Source organism: Mixophyes fleayi, chromosome 6 (genome assembly GCF_038048845.1).
Source record: "Mixophyes fleayi isolate aMixFle1 chromosome 6, aMixFle1.hap1, whole genome shotgun sequence".
In the NCBI taxonomy this organism is placed as follows: Eukaryota; Metazoa; Chordata; class Amphibia; order Anura; family Limnodynastidae; genus Mixophyes; species Mixophyes fleayi.
The window spans coordinates 210,705,788-210,724,181 of record NC_134407.1 but is presented as its reverse complement, the minus strand read 5'-3'; the positions used below and the strand labels follow the sequence as shown (position 1 = coordinate 210,724,181).

The 18,394-nt window shown below is 40.9% G+C and overlaps 1 protein-coding gene across 1 annotated transcript in view; it reads left to right on the top strand.

Moving 5' to 3' along the window:
• LOC142160027 (uncharacterized) overlaps positions 1 to 18,394 on the top strand; it is a 334,423-nt gene that overhangs the window by 289,164 nt on the left and 26,865 nt on the right. The window contains exon 3 of the mRNA XM_075214947.1: positions 5,934 to 6,322. Coding sequence (XP_075071048.1) covers positions 6,238 to 6,322 — 85 coding nt within the window. The 5' untranslated portion in view covers positions 5,934 to 6,237. The remainder of the gene's footprint in view (positions 1 to 5,933; positions 6,323 to 18,394) is intronic.

The window sequence follows — 18,394 nt, the reverse complement described above, 5'->3', positions numbered from 1 at the left end:
GTCATCTACTAGTCCTGTCCTGTAGATATATTGTATTATTACCTGGCTGTTATGCTTGTGTACTGTGAGGTAGGCTCTGACTGCTATGTTGTCTTTGGTAGGGACACAGTTCTATACAATGGTGGAGGACAGTAATGCTATTCTATAGGGTGACACTGACTGATACACTCTGGGGGCATTAGTGATGTTGTTATGTCAGTATAGTAGTTAGTTAGCTTTTTTAAAAAATTATTATTATTGTTTATTTATATAGCGCCACAGTATTACGCAGCGCGGTACAAAGAATTTTTGTCATTCACATCAGTCCCTGACCCATTGAACTTACAGGCTAAACTCCCTGTCACACATCACTAACTGTTAGAGGATTTTGTTCCAGCCTGTGGTGTCTGGATGCTTGGGTTGTAGTTTCCTGGATTAAGTGTTTTTCCTTAATTTGTAGCACCTTGCCTAAAGTATACTACATTACTTATAAAAATTACCTAATTTTCCTCACACTGCTTTTGACATTATCCCATCATTAAATTGCTTAGTAGGTCTACTAACAGGGTCTGTGGAACGTTGTGTATGACGCCATCGCAAAGAATCTGTAATTATTTCTGGTTGTCGGAACTGTCTGAATAGCAGATACCATGGCTGTCTATGTGTTGAAGCTTTAATATTGAACATATAGGGTCTAATTTAGGGTTGGAAGCAAATCCAGTGGTAGGGTTCAAATTTGCATCTAGACAAACCATGCTACGATACAACAAGTGCAAATGCAAGTTTTATCTTTGCATGTTGGGAAACTCCAGACTATTCTTGCATTTAGCACATAAATACTGTGTATCTTTATTTTTACGTTTAAGGTTATTGTTATTAATTATTATTTTTAATTTGTAAGGCACCACAAAGTGTCCGCATCGCCGTACAGGAACATACAATAGGACAGTACAAGGTACAAAGTTTCGGTGCAATAAACAAGCAGCACAATAACTCAGGTGGCTCAGAGCACAGCCAATGAGAGAGGATGAGTGTGATGAAAAGTCAGCACAGCTGGACGCCTGCTGTGCCTAAAAGTGGGGCACAGCAACAGGTTAGGAGCTATAGAAAAGGTGCAGTGAAAAGCAGGAGCGGAGTCGGTGGGCAGGAGGCTAAAGAAGGAGCTGGGCTCTGTAGCTGTAGAGCAGAGTTAAAAGTGGTGGAAACAAGAGAAGAGAGGACCCTGCTCAGAGGAGCTTACAATCTACGGTTGAGCTAAGACGCGCCCCCCTCTAACAGTAACCTGTCCTGATCTAACTGAACCCACTAGTTTGATCTTTTCCTGCTACCACTTGCCTAACCAAACCTAACCAAGCCATGTTGTTCTCGCCTAAAGAGAAGGCAAGGGTTTTCTTTCATCATCATTTTTTTTCTTTTTACTTTGTTTAAATGTTATCTTAAAAATGTATAGAATTCTATTTAACAAAAAAAAAAAAAAATCCCATGTACTTTTCCTTTCGTGGGGCAGTTCCATAGCACCCTCTCAGCTCTTTCTGCCAGGCACCAATTTCATATGTCAAGCATGTTGTGCAGTTTTCTGTTAATGTTGTTCCAGGTCCTTTGAGAAGTACAGTCGGTGCTGGCCTATGTCAGATCAAGAACAGAAGATATTTTTAACATTAAGAAAAACTTTTTTTTTTTTGTAGTAAGCAAATGGGAAATGTGTGTACAATGTACGATTAAAGTGTGTTTGTGCGAGTGTGGTTATTATTTCTACATTTTATAGATATAATAGACTGTTGTCTTATGGACCCCTTGTCGGCTATGCAGCGTAAAAAGCTAGGGTTAGGGGTCCCATACATTCATTGTCGAGACACCTGTGTTCTCCATATAATGGTCAAGGGTACTATAAGAGAATTGTCTGTAATATATACGAAATGAAATTACAAACAAAACACATGCATATCATTGTTATAAATACATCCTTATTAAATAAGTAAGTCTGATAAATAAAAAAAAAAAAATCTTCTGGCTTCCGGTTCATAATCTCGCACTGACTTTGATTTTAATCCACTGAAGCCCAAGGAAAAAAACACACCACAAAAACACTCCCTCCTCCTAAACATTTGCCCAGGCCAACTTCAAATAAATCACATGGGTATTCACATGGTCTCTCGGTCTTAAAGGCTGGACCAGCTGAACAGTTAAAAATGTGGGCGTTCTCCAAACCATTTCCCACATCTATGATTGGTTGGCTGATCAAAGCCATTTAGATGGGGACATTATTGGTTTTGTATGTTTATCAGCACTACTTATAATTCTCTTTTTTAATAGCTAGTAGTTAGTGTCTGTAAACAGTGCAGGTTTTACACTTCATTCTTATAGGTACTGTACTGAATTGGTTAACTCTGAAAACAGACTAACTAGCCCCATCTAACTAGCTTTATAACCAGCTAGGAACCACCGTTTCTTGTGGACATGATCATGTAGACACCATCTGTTGATTGTCAAGGTCATAGATCTAAGTATTGGTGAGTGTGAAAAGGTTTATTTTCAAATTAAAATGTTATTCTTCATTCAGTGTTTATTCTGTATTTGTAAAGGTACCGTGAAGGTGAAACCCACCCGTGGGAGAGAAGAGTCCAGTGTAGATCATCACTGCCTCACGGAGGATGGACAAGGACCGGAGTCACATGACTGAGAGGATAGTAAATCTCACCCTGGAGATCATCTACCTGCTGACTGGAGAGGTGAGAGATTCTGGGAGTGTCTGTGTCACAATATATGTTGCCCTTATAAGCGCCTACCAGGAACAACTCCACACTTGATGCTTCACCGTTCATAGTGTTGGCCTTCCCAGATATTAAATGGGTACAGATTCACACCTAGACACATACTTGTGTAAATATAAATACATTTTACTCTTCAATCTTCCATGGCAGCCATTACAATGGGTAGGTTCTCTTTCCACTTAAAGACAGGACAGGTTTAAAAACGCCCCCAGACATTATACAAGTCAGCTCCTCCTCTTCCCCTATGACTTTTCCTGTCACTAGGATAGGTCACTAGTATAGGGAGGTCAGTAAGTGTTTTGTTGTTTTTCCCTATTGTGATCCCAGTGAGGCAGTGGTGTAAGCTTGAGCACTGGACCAGCTACCCAGGTAACAACAGTCCGCTATCTCTAGTAACAGATTTGGGGTAAGGAGTCAAATTACACACAGATTTACGTATCTCTGCGGTCTGCTTGTGCGCTGTGCCATAGATCACAGGGCACCAAAATGGAGAACCAGGCTAAAGCAGTACTTGGAACCGGTATGATGTGAGCCATGTCCTGGGGAAGGATTACTACTTTGTTTGGCAGTGCAGCAGCTGAAGATCTGCAACAGAATGGGGCCTGAGTCAAATCCCAAGACGACACCTGCTCTAGATAACCCCCTAAGTTAGGGGTGCCTTGTTCTTCATTCTTTTCACTTTAGTTGGGTATCTGTCTGTAATACCATTTCTTCCAACAGTCTGTTGAAGGAAAGAAGGAGCGCAAACTACAACACCATAGAGTTTGTAGAGCCTGTGATAAGTCTTTAACAACCAAATCTGAAGGGTTCTTTTGTACAATATGTAGTTCTCAAGCTAAAGGAAAAACTCAGCCCAGTGAGCAGTTTAAGGAACTTCTAGCATGGATGAAGAAGTCTTTGTGACCAACGAGGACTTCTGTACTATGCAGGGGATAAAGACAGCAAAGTCACGGACAAGTATGGATTTGGAAGAGAGAGATTCTCCGTCAGAATGGGATTCTCCAGGGAGTTTACGGATTCGTTGCTAGAGGAATCATCTAGAGATTAACAAAACACCTAAGATGTTTAATCTAGACAATGTGGGGATTTAGCTCAAACATATATAAAAGAGTATGGTCATGGACGAGGAAGCAACTGGCACAGAGGCTTAGAAATACTTTTTTGGAAGATCACAGTAACAAAGGTAGACTTTTTTTTCCAGTACATCAAGTGGTGAAAGAATTTATTTATCATCATCATCATCACCATTTATTTATATAGCGCCACTAATTCCGCAGCGCTGTACAGAGAACACACTCGCATCAGTCCCTGCCCCATTGGGGCTTACAGTCTAAATTCCCTAACGTACACACACACAAAGATAGACACACAGAGAGACTAGGGTCAATTTTGTTAGCAGCCAATTAACCTACCAGTATGTTTTTGGAGTGTGGGAGGAAACCGGAGCACCCGGAGGAAACCCACGCAAACACGGGGAGAACATACAAACTCCACACAGATATGGCCATGGTCGGGAATTGAACTCATGACCCCAGTGCTGTGAGGCAGAAGTGCTAACCACTACGCCACCCTGTTGCCCAGGAACATATATAAGGAAAGGGCGCAAGTGAAAGAGATCAGTGTAACTCTAAGAGATTAGAACGTATGTATCCATTCAGTGATGAAGAGGTTCAGAAGTAGAACTTGGTTCCATAAGTAGATGCACCTATGGCTAGAGTTGGCAGCCTCACAAAACAGTCTGCAAACCTTAAGAGAAGCCCATGCAACGTCTCTTGTTACTGCAGGACAACAAGGCACAGATTTCTATTCAGATTCTTCCTTGTCAGAAAATCATCAGCAGCCTTCTGGATTTGTAGAGGCTCAACAGATTTGTCCATACCAGGCACTTTAGCATGGTATCATTCAATTCTATCCTCGGGGCCATCAGCTTAGGGGATTTTCTCACATCCATAAACCTTCAGGATATTTTTTCAATGTTCAAATCCCTGTTGCAGTTCATCACAGGAAATTCCTCAGATTCTGGGTCAATGATGGGCAGCAGTTGCAACCTTTAAAGGAGCTGCACAGAGGAAGGAGGGTGAGCAACTCCCTCCTCCGTTATGCAGTGAGACCTCTGCATTGTGCAGAAGAGACTGCTAGTCATCTGCCCCTGGTCTGGTCTGCACTGTTCTCAAGTGAAGGGTTGGCGGCCCGCCTATTGCCCACCACTGTTCTGGATCATGGGTCATCACTTGCAGTTCACCTGCTTGACGTACGGACTGGCGACGTCTCGGAGGTGGAGGAATGAAGAAAGCGAGGAGTCGTGATATGGGCCTATCTCAACAACATTGTTGTGGTGGGGAATTTAGAGCAGTTTGTAACCTACAGGATAGCTCAAGTGATGTAGGAGTGTTGGCAGTGTTTTCCTCTACCATAAGGATCATACACTGGGCATGGTGGCACATGTGGAGTCTTCAGTTAGAACTTCTCACACGGTGGGATTACAATCGGATTTCTCTGATCGTGCCTTCATCCTGTCAAGAACCACCAGGAAGTCTTTCAGTCAGTGGAAAAGTCCAAAATTAATAGCAAATGTAGTGTCACTTTTAGGGCAGGAGAGGGTAACGCCACTTACTCCAGTCTCCCAGTTGGGGAGCCTACCTTCATGGACAGGTAGCACAAAGGACATGGCCACAAAACAAGAAAAGACTTCATGTAAATGTCTTTGAAATCAGAACAGTGTGGAAGGCAGTTGACACTGCCATCTTCAACTCGATGGTATATATCTCAGAATAAGGTCAGGGTATTCTGGGAATGTCAGGTTGACATCACAGTTTCCTGAGTGAAGATATGTGGAAGTCTGGGAATGTCAGTGATGTTATTATTATCTATATTAATAAAACAGGGACCTGACTAGAGAATAGAAATGAAGGGAATATGAACGTGGCATTGCTGTTTTCCCAAGTGATAAAAAAGTGACCTGACTGGGTAAGTGAGAGATTCTGCGAATATCACAGTAACGACTATAATATCGCAACAAGAACATCAATATTGAGAGTGTTGTGGGCGCTGATAGTCACCAGGTGCTACTTAAGGACCTGATCATACACCTTTAGGGACAAGGTTGAAGGTTAAACATGATAATTGTGGCAGGTGTAGGTAGTTTTATCCCTGTGATGTTTATTAGCCTCTCTCATTACACAGGATTACGCATTAGTGAAGAAAGCATCTGATGACCGTATGACGCCCTGCGTAAGCCCCCATCCATCAGCAGTATTGAGCAGGACCCAAAGGCCCATCACGTTGCCTCAGTTATGGAGGCATCAGAGAAACAATGACCTGAGGATTCTAGAACTCACCAACAAGATCATTCAGCTGCTGACTGGAGAGGTGACTGCTGGGAATGGGACATTATACAGTAACACCAGGGGATGTGTCTGGGTGATGACTGTATCATTGTGTGTGTCAGGTTCCTATAAGGTGTCAGGATGTCACTGTCTATTTCTCCATGGAGGAGTGGGAGTATTTAGAGGGACACAAGGATCTGTACAAAGACGTGATGATGGAGAATCACCAGCCTCTCACATCACCAGGTAAGAGAAGGTTTGATCCCAGTCCTGTCTGTTTATATAGCAGTTGTAGTCACTATGTGTGTGTGTATATACACATTGTTATATGTGTACAGTGGCAAGCCTAAAGATCTGATCGACTTTAACAAGGGCCAAATTGTGAGGGCTAGATGACTGGGTCAGAGCATCTCCAAAATTGCAGGTTTTGTGGGGTGTCCTTGGTATGCAATGGTTAGTACCTTCCAAAGGTAGAACAACCAGCAACAGGGTCATGGGCACCCAAGGTTCATTTAATGTGCATGGGGAGTGACGTGTAGCCCCTCCGGTCCAATCCCACAGAGCTGCTGTAGCACAAATTGCTAAAAAAAAGTTAATGCTGACTATGATGGAAAGGTGTCAGAACACACAGTGCATCACAGCTTGCTCTGTATGGGGCTGCATAGCCGCAGACTGGTCAGAGGGCTCATGCTGACCCCTGTCCATCGCCGAAAGCGCTTACAATGGGCATGTGGGCCCCAGAAGTGGACCATGAAGCAATAGAAGAAGGTGGCCTGGTCTGATAAATCTCTACTTCTCATGTGGACAACCGGGTGCGTGTGTGTGTTGTTTACCTGAGGAAGAGAGGACATCAGAATGCAGTATGGGAAGAAGGACCTTGGGTCCTGGCATTCATATGGATGTTAATTTGACAAGTACCACCTACCTAAACATTGTTGCAGACCAATTACACCCCCTGAAGGCAGCGGTATTCTCTGATGGCAGTGGCTCTTGCAGCAAAAATTGTTCAGGAATGGTTTGAGGAACATGACAAAGCATTCTTGGCCTCCATATTCCCCAGATCTCAATCCAATCGAACTTCTGTGGGATGTGCTGGAAAAACATGTCCGAGCCATGGAGGCCTCATCTCGAAACTTACAGGACTTGAAGGATCTGACCACTATAAAAGTAAATAAGGACTGTGATGACACAAAGGAGTTTCCAATGAACAAAAGCCCCTGGTATCAGCTGAGCCTTGATTACTAAAATTTTGTTACTACTTTTGCTTTTTGGAATCATAGGATCCATTCTAGAACTTGGATTTCCCTTATGTGAGGTGGATCTTTTTAATTTACGCCATTACAGTAAGGACTACAATGTTATCTTAGCCCATATGAAATGCAGGGCATGCTCAGTTGCTTCAGTATTTGCTGGGTAGTGATATTACCTCTATATTAAAGAAGAAAATCAAAAGTATAAATTTACAATTACTGGGACCAACGTTGTCAGAATATTATTAATATTACACAATACATATCCTGTTGCTCCGTAATTTAAAATCTGTGTACAGTTGGCTGCAATTATTATTTTCTTGTGAGAAGTATTACAAGGACATTGACCAAAGTTTATCGACTAAACCACAGAGTCTGTTTGATCTACACCAGCCACTAATACCGAATAATACCAAGTACATTTCAGTTGCTCATGAAGATGCCAGAGGTAGCAATAAACATCATTACTTTAGTGTATAGATAGATTTTATGCGTAAAAGCAGATAAATAACACGGCTGAGCATAATAGTCATTTATGACAAAATGAACACAAATAGTATTATCAAATTATGCTCATATGATATAACTATTATAGAGACACATGACAAATTCAAATACAACGCTAGCAATAATTTACTAAAATTGCTTCACAGTGACTAATTGTGTCAGAAGACCTCATACGACAGTGGCCACCTTGGCAGAGGTCGACTTTGCTGATCACCGGTCTGTGTTTCTGATATGCCTCAGCAGTTAAGTGCATTAATCTCTCATCTTTCTTCATTGCCAGCAACAAACTAGAATAAGGGAAATAATAGCTCACACATCCCTGCTCCAATACAATTTCAGATCGGTTCTCATTGAATTCTCACTTCATCCATGGTGGATTCCAGGTGGGCATTACATGGGCTCGGAATAATGAAATTGTATTTGAAAAAACAGCAACAGCAGTGTTAATGGAAAGTGTGGGCAATTCACCATTGACCGCAGATCAAGTCTCATGAAACTGAGCCTCTGAATATGGTCATTGAACCGGATAACTAGGATACTCTTAACTTTTTGCTAATCTTATCCTACTGCCTATTATTTTGGCGATTCCTTGGTTGACTGTACACAACCCATCTCTTAACTGGAAATCTAAAGCCATTTCTTTCCCACGCGAGATTGGTGCTTCCAAGGTCAAATCTGAATCTTTGTTAATGGAAGTCAATGAAACTAATAGACATTGTTCAATGTGCTGGAACAGTTACCTGCATGATGTAAATAATTCTCTGACGTTTGTGATGAGAGAAATGCAGATAAATTACCACCTCGTTGGCCGTGTGCTTGACCGCTGAATTTATTATCTGGAGTTTCCATATCCTTTAGATGGATCTATTAGTGGAACCCAAATAAAAGGTGTTTAAGGAGTACCTGGAAGAAAAATTATTAAAGGGTTTTATCCATGCTTCTGTGTCCCAAGCAGGTGAATCTATCTTATATGTGAAGAAAAAAAATTCTCATTACAACCTTGCATTGCCTATAGAGAATTGAATAAGATTACAATCATGAACCATTATCCTCTACCACGTGTCTCGGAATTGCTGTAGAAGCTTTGCTCTGCTAAAATTTTAGTTAAACTAGATTTACGGTGTGCGTACAATTTAATCCGCATAATTGTCCCTGTCAATTTTTTTAATATATTTTATAAATTACATTTTTAGTTATTTACATGACAAACTTGTTTGTCTTGATGATATACTAATGTTTTCTCGTTAGAACAGCTAAAAAAAACAGGTTCAAACTGTCATGGATGCCTTTGTAGACATCATTTAGACATTACATTTGAAAAGTGTTTGAGTTCCATCAACAACAGGATCAGTTCCTGGGATATATCATCTCTCCTCAAGGTCATCTGCTAATTGATCCCAGCAGGGTCCCGGCTGTAATAGATTAGCCGACTACTAGAAATATCGAAGAAGTTCTTATAGAATTTCCCAATTTCTAGAAATTCTTCTCTAAAGACTTTTCTAAAATTGCTGCTCCAATCACCCTGTTAACTAAGAATGGATCACTGTTTATTTGGTCCTTAAAATCTGAGAAAGCTTTTTCTTTGCAAAAGATAAGCTTTACAACCGCTACCATCTTGATATTTCCCAACACAGAACTCCCTTTTGTCAATGAAGCAAACACTTTGGCAATAGTGTCGCAGAGAGTTCTGTTTATAGAGTGGTACCTCCTTTAGGAGGGGGCTGTGCACCTAATAATTGTGCTGACTAACCACTGAAATTTAGAGTAGAGTCTCCTTGAAGACCTTAACCTTGACAAGCCAGATGGAGTTTATTTCTAAATTGTTTCTAGCGCACATTTCTTACAAATCTGCATCTCCTAAATCAAAATCTGATGCTATCTCTGGAACATATACATCACCGACTCACCCCAGGTTGTGTCTGGAGAGACATTTCTCCCCTAGTCAGGTTTTAACAGAAATCACCAACAAAGATATAGTGCTTTTATGAATGGATTAACAATCACACTATAACATTGCAGTAAAATATACAGTTAAACAGTATGTTGTGATACTAGTCTCTGTGTAGCCATCTCCTGGGGCATCCTCCTCAGTCACAGTCATAAGACTCCTCTCTGTCATCTGCTGGCAAGACAGCGGTCATGCTTCAGTATATCACTCTACTTTTGGCGGGCACACACCCTTTTCACAAAACCCCCAGGAAATGAGGACGAAGGAAGAAAATCTCAGGTCCTCACAGTCCTTTGCTGTAGCCTCCGCTTCTTGATTGGTCCAAGGGTGTCAGTCCTATCACCAAGCTTCCGCAATCTTCAAAGTATTCTGTTCTCTGGTTACATCTTTTCGTTTTTACCATAGTTCCCATGCTCAGGTAGAGTGCTGTTGCTCCCTCTTCTGGCTTCTTAATTGATGGATTTTATTTCCAGGGGCTAGACAGGGACCTAGTCACTGTCCATCTCACTCCAAGACCCCTGTCGGCGGTGGCTTCACGATGTCTGCAGATAATGGAATCTCCCAATGGATCTCAGCTAAAGAGGCTAATTACTGCAGATGTAATTAGAGATCACATCCTCCCTGTGGTGCTTTCTTTAGGTGACCTGCAGTTCTGCTGGAGTCCGACCGGCACTCTGAATACATGCAGCGCCAACAATCAGCACTTAGCACACCTTTAGATCAGGTAGGTCCAATCTTTGTGAGATAGGTCTTCCAAAGATGGCTACAGCTCTTAGAGACATATTACACATTACAGATGTAGAATCTCAATGTATATAACATCATAAATATATAAATATTGGGGGTCACAGCGGGCTTAAACATTATTAGAACATGGGCAGTACCAACTTTTTCCTTGATCATGGGCATAACTAGGGAACACAATTTGGCAAAAAAAATTGTCTCTTAAGCCGGTGGTAATCATTTTTCCGATTACCACCATTCCGACACGCAGAATTCCTGCAAAAAAACCCCGAAAGACAAAAAACGAAAGGAAATGAAACAGACTTACCTTCAATCCGACGCTGGAGATGACCGATGGAAACAGCATGGTGACAGCAAGGTATTCCGATGAAAGAACTGTGCGGCAATGCAATTTGACGTCATCGCAACGTCTGTCAATCCAAATTTAAACCGGCAATGTGGGGTTAAGTGCTTAAACACCTTAGGGGTCCCCACATTGCCGGTCATCTCCAGCGTCAGATTGAAGGTAAGTCTGTTTAATTTTCTTTCGTTTTTTTTGCAGTCTTTCGGGGGTTTTTTTGCAGGAATTCTGCGTGTCGGAATTCTCAGTATAGTTATATCGTACCCAACCCTCTTAAGCAGCCTTTTCAGTGTTGGAAATTAGGTAGGTGCAGCAGTGATAGGGCAAGGTTAACCCCTTGTTGCACCACAGACAACCTGCAATGAGGCAACTGCAACAGTGGATGGACAAGTACAAGACCTCCAGCGTAAAGGTCTCCAAGACGCTCATAAACATCTGTAGTATTGTACTAGGAGAAAATACCTTGAGAATCCAAGAAATTCCTGCGGGAACTCAACTTGGAATTCTCTTGACGCCTTGTTTCCAGCTGCTCTTATTGAACACCTAAGATGATGACTTTCTAATGGATCAAGCTCATAGGACACTAGGGCCCAGATGTAATCTGTAGTTGTATTACATGTGCACTATTTCCACATTAAAGAAACACTGCTCATGGCAGCCAGAGATAACAAGTATTGTTGGATGGCATCTCCTCGAAACTTTCTGTAGACTTAGCATCAGACACACTACAAATGAGACCTGATCTCAAGCCACCTACATCCACTTACGGAGAGAAGCTTTGGAGCAGTACAGAACAGATGAGGCTTCCCTTGGTAGTTCATAGTCACAATTTGTGATCACCTGGGTTTGCACTGTACACTCTTAGCAATCTAATGAACGATGATGACTTTACCAAACTTAGGGATGTTATGACGCTTGCACTCTGAAGAACCCGGCTTCATAAGTATTAAAGCAATAATTGAAGATTCATACCAAGAGAATTTAAAAGCTATAAAGGTTTTAATGACAAAAAATAATAGTGTGCATATATAACACATGTGATATCTTAATATAATTTATCTTATAATAATAGTTTTCCTATCAGCAGATTCTTTTGTTAGAGTCAAGAGAAAGGAGTGGTTTAAAATAAGGACAATCCCAACATTTCAACATCTTCAATGCTCATTCACCTCCTAGGTTAACATCTGGGCTTGTCCTGTGGGTATGGCTTACTGCTCAGCACTCTGGGAGATTCCTCTAAAAATATAATTCCTTTGTCCAACAGTTTGAGAACTGTCCAAAACCATCATCATTTATTTATATAGAGCCACTAATTCCGTAGCGCTGTACAGAGAACCCATTCACATCAGTCCCTGCCCCATTTGAGCTTGCAGTCTAAATTCCGTAACATACATACAGACAGAGCGGGAGAGACTAGGGTCAATTTTGATAGGAGCCAATTAACCTACCAGTATGTTGTTGGAGTGTGCGAGGAAACCGGAGCACCCAGAGGAAACCCATGCAAACACAGTGAGAACATACAAACTCCTCACAGATAAGGCCATGGTCGGGAATTGAGCTCGTGACCCCAGTGCTGTGAGACAGAAGCTAACCACTTAGCCACCGTGCTGCCCCCAATTGCCTGGTGTAATGCAGGGTCAAAGTTTAACACAAGTAAGTGGGATAGCGAGGTATAATATTAAAAAAAAAAAACATGAACATCTTGTGTCCTCTAATAAATCACATACATGAAACATTTTAAAAAGAAAGATAATTATATTTATTCTACGCTCTATTAAATGTATATTTGATTAACTTCATTCAGATATGATTTGCTGTAACAGTAAGCGCTCCTCCAACATAGTTGTCATGTTCATGGCCATTTCTGTTAGTGAACTGTTTTGTTCTATGCAACACTGAGCTTTCTTAGTGACGCTAGGGAAAGTACATGTAGCAAGGACTATCCATACTTTCACTTGTTCCTGAAGTTGAACAGATCATTAATCTCAGAGAGGGGAGTACATTGCTTCATGTTTAGACTGGCAAAGGACTATGCTAATCTCTAGAGTTAATTTTATAAATGGTCGTTTATGAGCAAATTGAAATGACCTGAACAGGTGGAGTTTGTTTGACTTGTCCTAGTTTAATCACATTGAAGCAGTGAAAATGACACTATATTCCTGCATCCTTTACTCCTCCCATACTGTACATACACCAGCATGACATTTGTGTAGACCAGGAAATATAGTTACCATTATGACTAAACCTTAAATCCACAGTCCATTGGGTCTATCTTATATTTATGGTTATAACTTACCTAGCCAGATAGGTTCCATGGTAGCCCGTTCTGCTAATATCATTAGATTTGAAAAATTATTTATTGATGCTGACTTGCTCCTAGGGGTTAATGGATCAAGCTGTGAGTTTCTGGTGGGTTTGAAAAGTGGAGATGTTGCCTATAGTAACTAATCAGATTCTAGCTGTCAATTTTGTAGAATGTACTAAACAAATAATAGCTAGAATCTGATTGGTTGCTATTGGCAACATCTCCACTTTTGAAGCCCGCCAGAAACTTACAGCTTGATCCATTTACCCTCCAGTGTCTTCCCATGGTGACCATCCCAACATCTAGACAAATGCAAAGGCTAATTTATGAAAAGCAAAAGTGAAAAAAAAAAGTGACATTTTTTCCTATAACATTGGCCAAAAGTACCTGATTTTACAGGTAAGTGCATGAATTAAAGGGTCAAGATGGCAGAAAAGGAATTAAAACACACTCTTGTCGTTATATTTTCATGGGACACATTTTACACCTTCCAGCTGCACTTCTGCAGGTTAGTGCTGTTATAATTGCACTCTAAGCAAAGTAATAAAACATTCTGTCACAGTACCGGGGCACCAATTGGCTATACACAGACACCAACTTCTGCACCAAGTCATCATTTACCTGGACACCTCTAAGCTTATCGCCTGCACCAATAACTTGGATATAGAAAAGTACAAGGAACATTTACTAGCAACTATAACAATTCCTCTATACTTCTGTAGTAACATGGAACAACACAAATGTATGTACCATAGAATCAATCCCTGAGGCACGTGGTTGGCCTTAATCCAATAGTCCTCAGCTGCTTGTCTCTTATTGCCAGTATGGCAAATGTTCCGTTTCAGTGTCACTCTGCTGTCAGTGAGTACACACCCTTACAAGACCCACAGAGTGTGGTTAGGTTGAAGATGTGCGTTCCTTTCAAGCCCTTTTCATAGCCTCTAATCCTCGACAGTCCAGGGGTAACTGGGGAACCTCAGGATTGGTGGCCCTTATCTTTTGGGGATCGTTTAGGGACCCCTAGCTGCCAAGAGCTCTCCAAAGACGGTAGATAAGGGACAAGGCACATCAAACATCACGGTAGGGCTGACAGGGCTCCCGTTGCTTGATGAGTATTGTAACGAACTACGGCCATCTGATAGCAAATGGAGATAAAATTAGAACAGGACACAATCATTTCACAACACCATGATTCATTGTCCGTCAACAAAAGCATCCTACACGTCACCTGTTCTGTTCTAGGGCACTCAAGAGTGGTAAGTAGAAATCTAGCAGAGTGGAAGGAAGCCAGAGTATTCCTGTAAAGATTGTAACGTAAAATACAATCTCCTGCTTTTATTTTACTGGTGTATAATTGCCTGGTGTAATGCAGGGTCAAAGCTCAACACAAGTAAGTGGGATAGCGAGGTATAATATTACATTTGTTTTCCCGCTTTCTTTCTTAAGTTTCTGGAAAAGGTTGTGATTTTTTTTTTGATTTTTTTTTTCCACTTACTGTTTTTTACCTTTTGTAAATATTCATTTGTAGCTGTAAGTAGTATTAAGACTCACTTGTACTACACACACATTTCATTAATTAGTTATAGCTAATGTGCAGTTAAGGTAATTGCAGTCATTATGTGTTGCATGATTGGTAATGTCACCCACTATTCACTTTTGTGATATTTATACCCTTCTGGAACATCTGTTTGAGGGTAAATACTGCTGTGCAAGTGTTAAGTGAGCTGCTTATCTGAAACACCAGTCTCTGGCTCTAAAAAGCTTTGGCAACGTAAAGGTACATTGACAACATGGAGCGGAGTTTGCTGCTCACTGAACATGCACTGGTTGGGTCCAGTGTAAAAGAGACATTGGAGAGCAGGATCCTCAGGATAGTTCCTAATTATTAGGTAAGAGGGGTACATAAGAAGAGGAAGAGAGAAGAGTGTCAGTGAGTGTAATGAAAAGTAGGTGCCCACTCCGGAATCTCTGTTCTCTTCGGTAGTAATAAAGATCTATGGCCCATTTGGGTTATTAATTGTCATGTGGGTACTGCAAAGTTTTGTTTTCATTTCCCTTAATGTGTTAAAAAATGGTTATTTCCTGTTCATATCGCCTCAGTAGTAGTAGTAGTAACAGTAGCTAAGTGCAATGCTTGATGGGCTGAGAATTAGTGTTTAAGGAGATGAAAAGGGCTATTGTCTACTCAAGGGCCAACCCATTCCATCCAGCCAAGGTGTACAAGTTATTGTATCCTTGGACCAACAGTCTGGTTTAGTGGAGCCAAGTCAGTGGGGAATCCAAGGTGGGAACAATGTGGTCAGTTGGTTCCAGAACCATCACCTCCTAGTAACGTCAGCCAATAGCAATCATTTGTCAGGGAAGCTGAGCCTGGTACTCAAAGGTAGCCATTATAGTTAAATAAGAAAGTATTGGAAGTTATAAATGGGAAAAGAGAACATTTACATTGTTAAAACTAGAATGTAAATACAAGGAGTGTAGTAAAATATGTAAAAAGATAATCAAGTTAGCAAAGAGTAAAGCTGAAAAATGTATTGCAAAAGATAGCAAGTCTAATCTCAAAGTGTGTTACAAGTATATAAGCAGCAAGAAAATAAAATCCTATAACATTGGGACACTAAATGATATAATAAGAAAAAGAATTGTAGAAAATATTTTACAAAGGAGGGAAAATACCAAAAAATCGATTGGGGAGCAACAGCCTATGAACACTGTTAAATGCCCCTTGCATAACACAGGAAGAAGCATCGTCCTGTTTTTACTTCATTAACACAGATAAAGCAGCGGGCCCAGACGACATCCATCCATATGTGCTAAAAGTTCAATATTTGGACCACCATTTATAGACTCCTTCAAAACTGGGTTAGTGCCACAAGACTTACAGAGCGCAATTGTGGTACTAATCTTTAAAAGTAGAACAAAATCGGATCCAGGAAGTTATAGACGTGTGAGTCTGACTTTTGCCGTAGGTAAAGTATTCTGATGAATGCAATTCTGAAATATAATATAGGAAAAAGTGATAACACAGTGTAAGTATGGCTTCAGAAAGGACCGATCATACTTAATAAATATAGTTTTTAGGTAGAGTAGTTCATGTCATGTATTTGGATTTTTTGAAAGCATTTCATACTGGTCCTAGTAACAGTCTTGTACTAGGTAAAGGAACAGTACCTACAGTGTATTTAGTAAGTCTAAACATCTTTAATGAAATTGTAGGTGTTTGATGTAAAGCCTGAAATCAAAATAAACCATGTCAAAACTTTTTCCACCTTTAGTGTGACCTTGCACCCAACAAAATATAAGTGCAAACAAATAGATTTATTTGGGGGGAAAAAATAAGTGGAAATAAAAAAACCTATAATACACTTTTTGCAGAAGTGCACACACCCTTCCATAATGGGGCTCTAGCTGTGTTCAGAGTTAACCAATCACATTTAAATTCATATTCAAAGTAACTAGAATACACTTATCAGCAATGAAAGTGGTTGTGGTAAACCATAAATAAAACGAATAAAGATTAAAGATGTTGCTGGAGGATTTCCTTGCAGTTTTCTTGGTTGAGTCGTACTGAGATAGCTGCGATCCGCAAGGAGCCTTCACAGCATCTATGGGTCTCATTGTTGAAAGGTTCCAATCAGGAGAGGGGTAGAAAGGAATTTTGAAAGGCATTAAATGTACCATTATAAACATAAACCCTGTGCTGAGTAATATAACAATAGATATGGCAGAAAAAACAACAACTAGAAGGTACTGGCACTATTAATATTAATAAAACATATATGTGAAGCATACACTAAATCAAATGAATTGCACTACACAACCCTCTCATTTCAACACACTAAGTGAGTGAAAGCGATCTCCACTTGATAGGAGAAGTAATGTGCGGAAAGACAATTTCCAAAGGCTTTTTAAATGAATAATTTGTTTCAAAGTTAGACTTCCATACGAAAAAAGCTGCTAAGTAATCATGTCATGCCACTAGGGCGGCGGTTCCCAAAGTGTGCGCCGCGGACCAGCCATAAAAAAAAAACAAAGAACACAAAAACTTACCAATCCGCGTGGCGCCAGGACCCAGCATCCTCCACTCTCATGCAGCTTGTCACTGAATATTGACAAGCTGCGTGAGAGAGGAGGATGCTGGGTCCTGGCGCCACGCGGATTGGTAAGTTTTTGTGTTCTTTGTTTTTTTTATGGTTGGCGCGGGGCAGAGTGAGAGGGAGCGTGAGAGAGGGCAGAGGAGGGGGACAACGTGAGAGAGGGCAGAGGAGGGCGACAGCGTGAGAGGGCAGAGGGGACAGCGTGAGAGGGCAGAGTGTCTGGATGCAGAGGGGGCATTTTTGCATACAACTAAATAAGTATTTCTGTCCTGACCTAAATACTTATTACAATATATTGACCCAACTACTTCTAAAACAGGACTGCTCAGTAATTATTTTGGAGGGGTGCCTTGAAAAAATTATCGAGACTCTAAGGGTGCCGCGAACTGCAAAAGTTTGGGAACCACTGCAATAGAGGATTCAAACTGTGGAGTATTTAGCTGGTATTGAAATCACCAGCACTGTCAGACCTATGTGTGATCCATATTAGGCAGATGCTTAATTAATACAGTGCCTTGTTGTGATGGCCACCTATGTAAAGCAGCTTCTAGGTAAGTAATCCTTTCACCATCAGAATAAGAAAACAAAATGAATCTTTCTTGCAAGTCTGTGCCATTCCCCAGAAAGGTTGAAGTATGGCAAACCCGTAGGCGTGTTGCAGGTGGAATTCTTGTGTACCTTGGAACACTATGAAGTCTACGATCAATAAGTGGAGAAAATGTCGCACAACAAGGAAATTGCCAAGATTAGAACGTCTCTCCAAAGTTGATGACAGGACAGGGAGAAAACTCATCAGGGTGGCTACCAGGAGCCCTATGGCAACATCTCCCATATTCTGCACATCTGCTGAGGAGGTATAGGGGCAAGACGTAAGCCATTTCTCACAAAAAGTGAATCTAAATTTAGCAAAATAATATATTAAATTGCCCAAAACATGTAGGAAAATGACATGGGCCTAATAAGACCAAGGGGTAAATTTATCAAGCTGCGGGTTTGAAAAAGTGGAGATGTTGCCTACAGCAACCAATCAGATTCTAGTTATTTATTTAGTACATTCTACAAAATGACAGCTGGAATCTGATTGGTTGCTATAGGCAACATCTACACTTTTTCAAACCCGCAGCTTG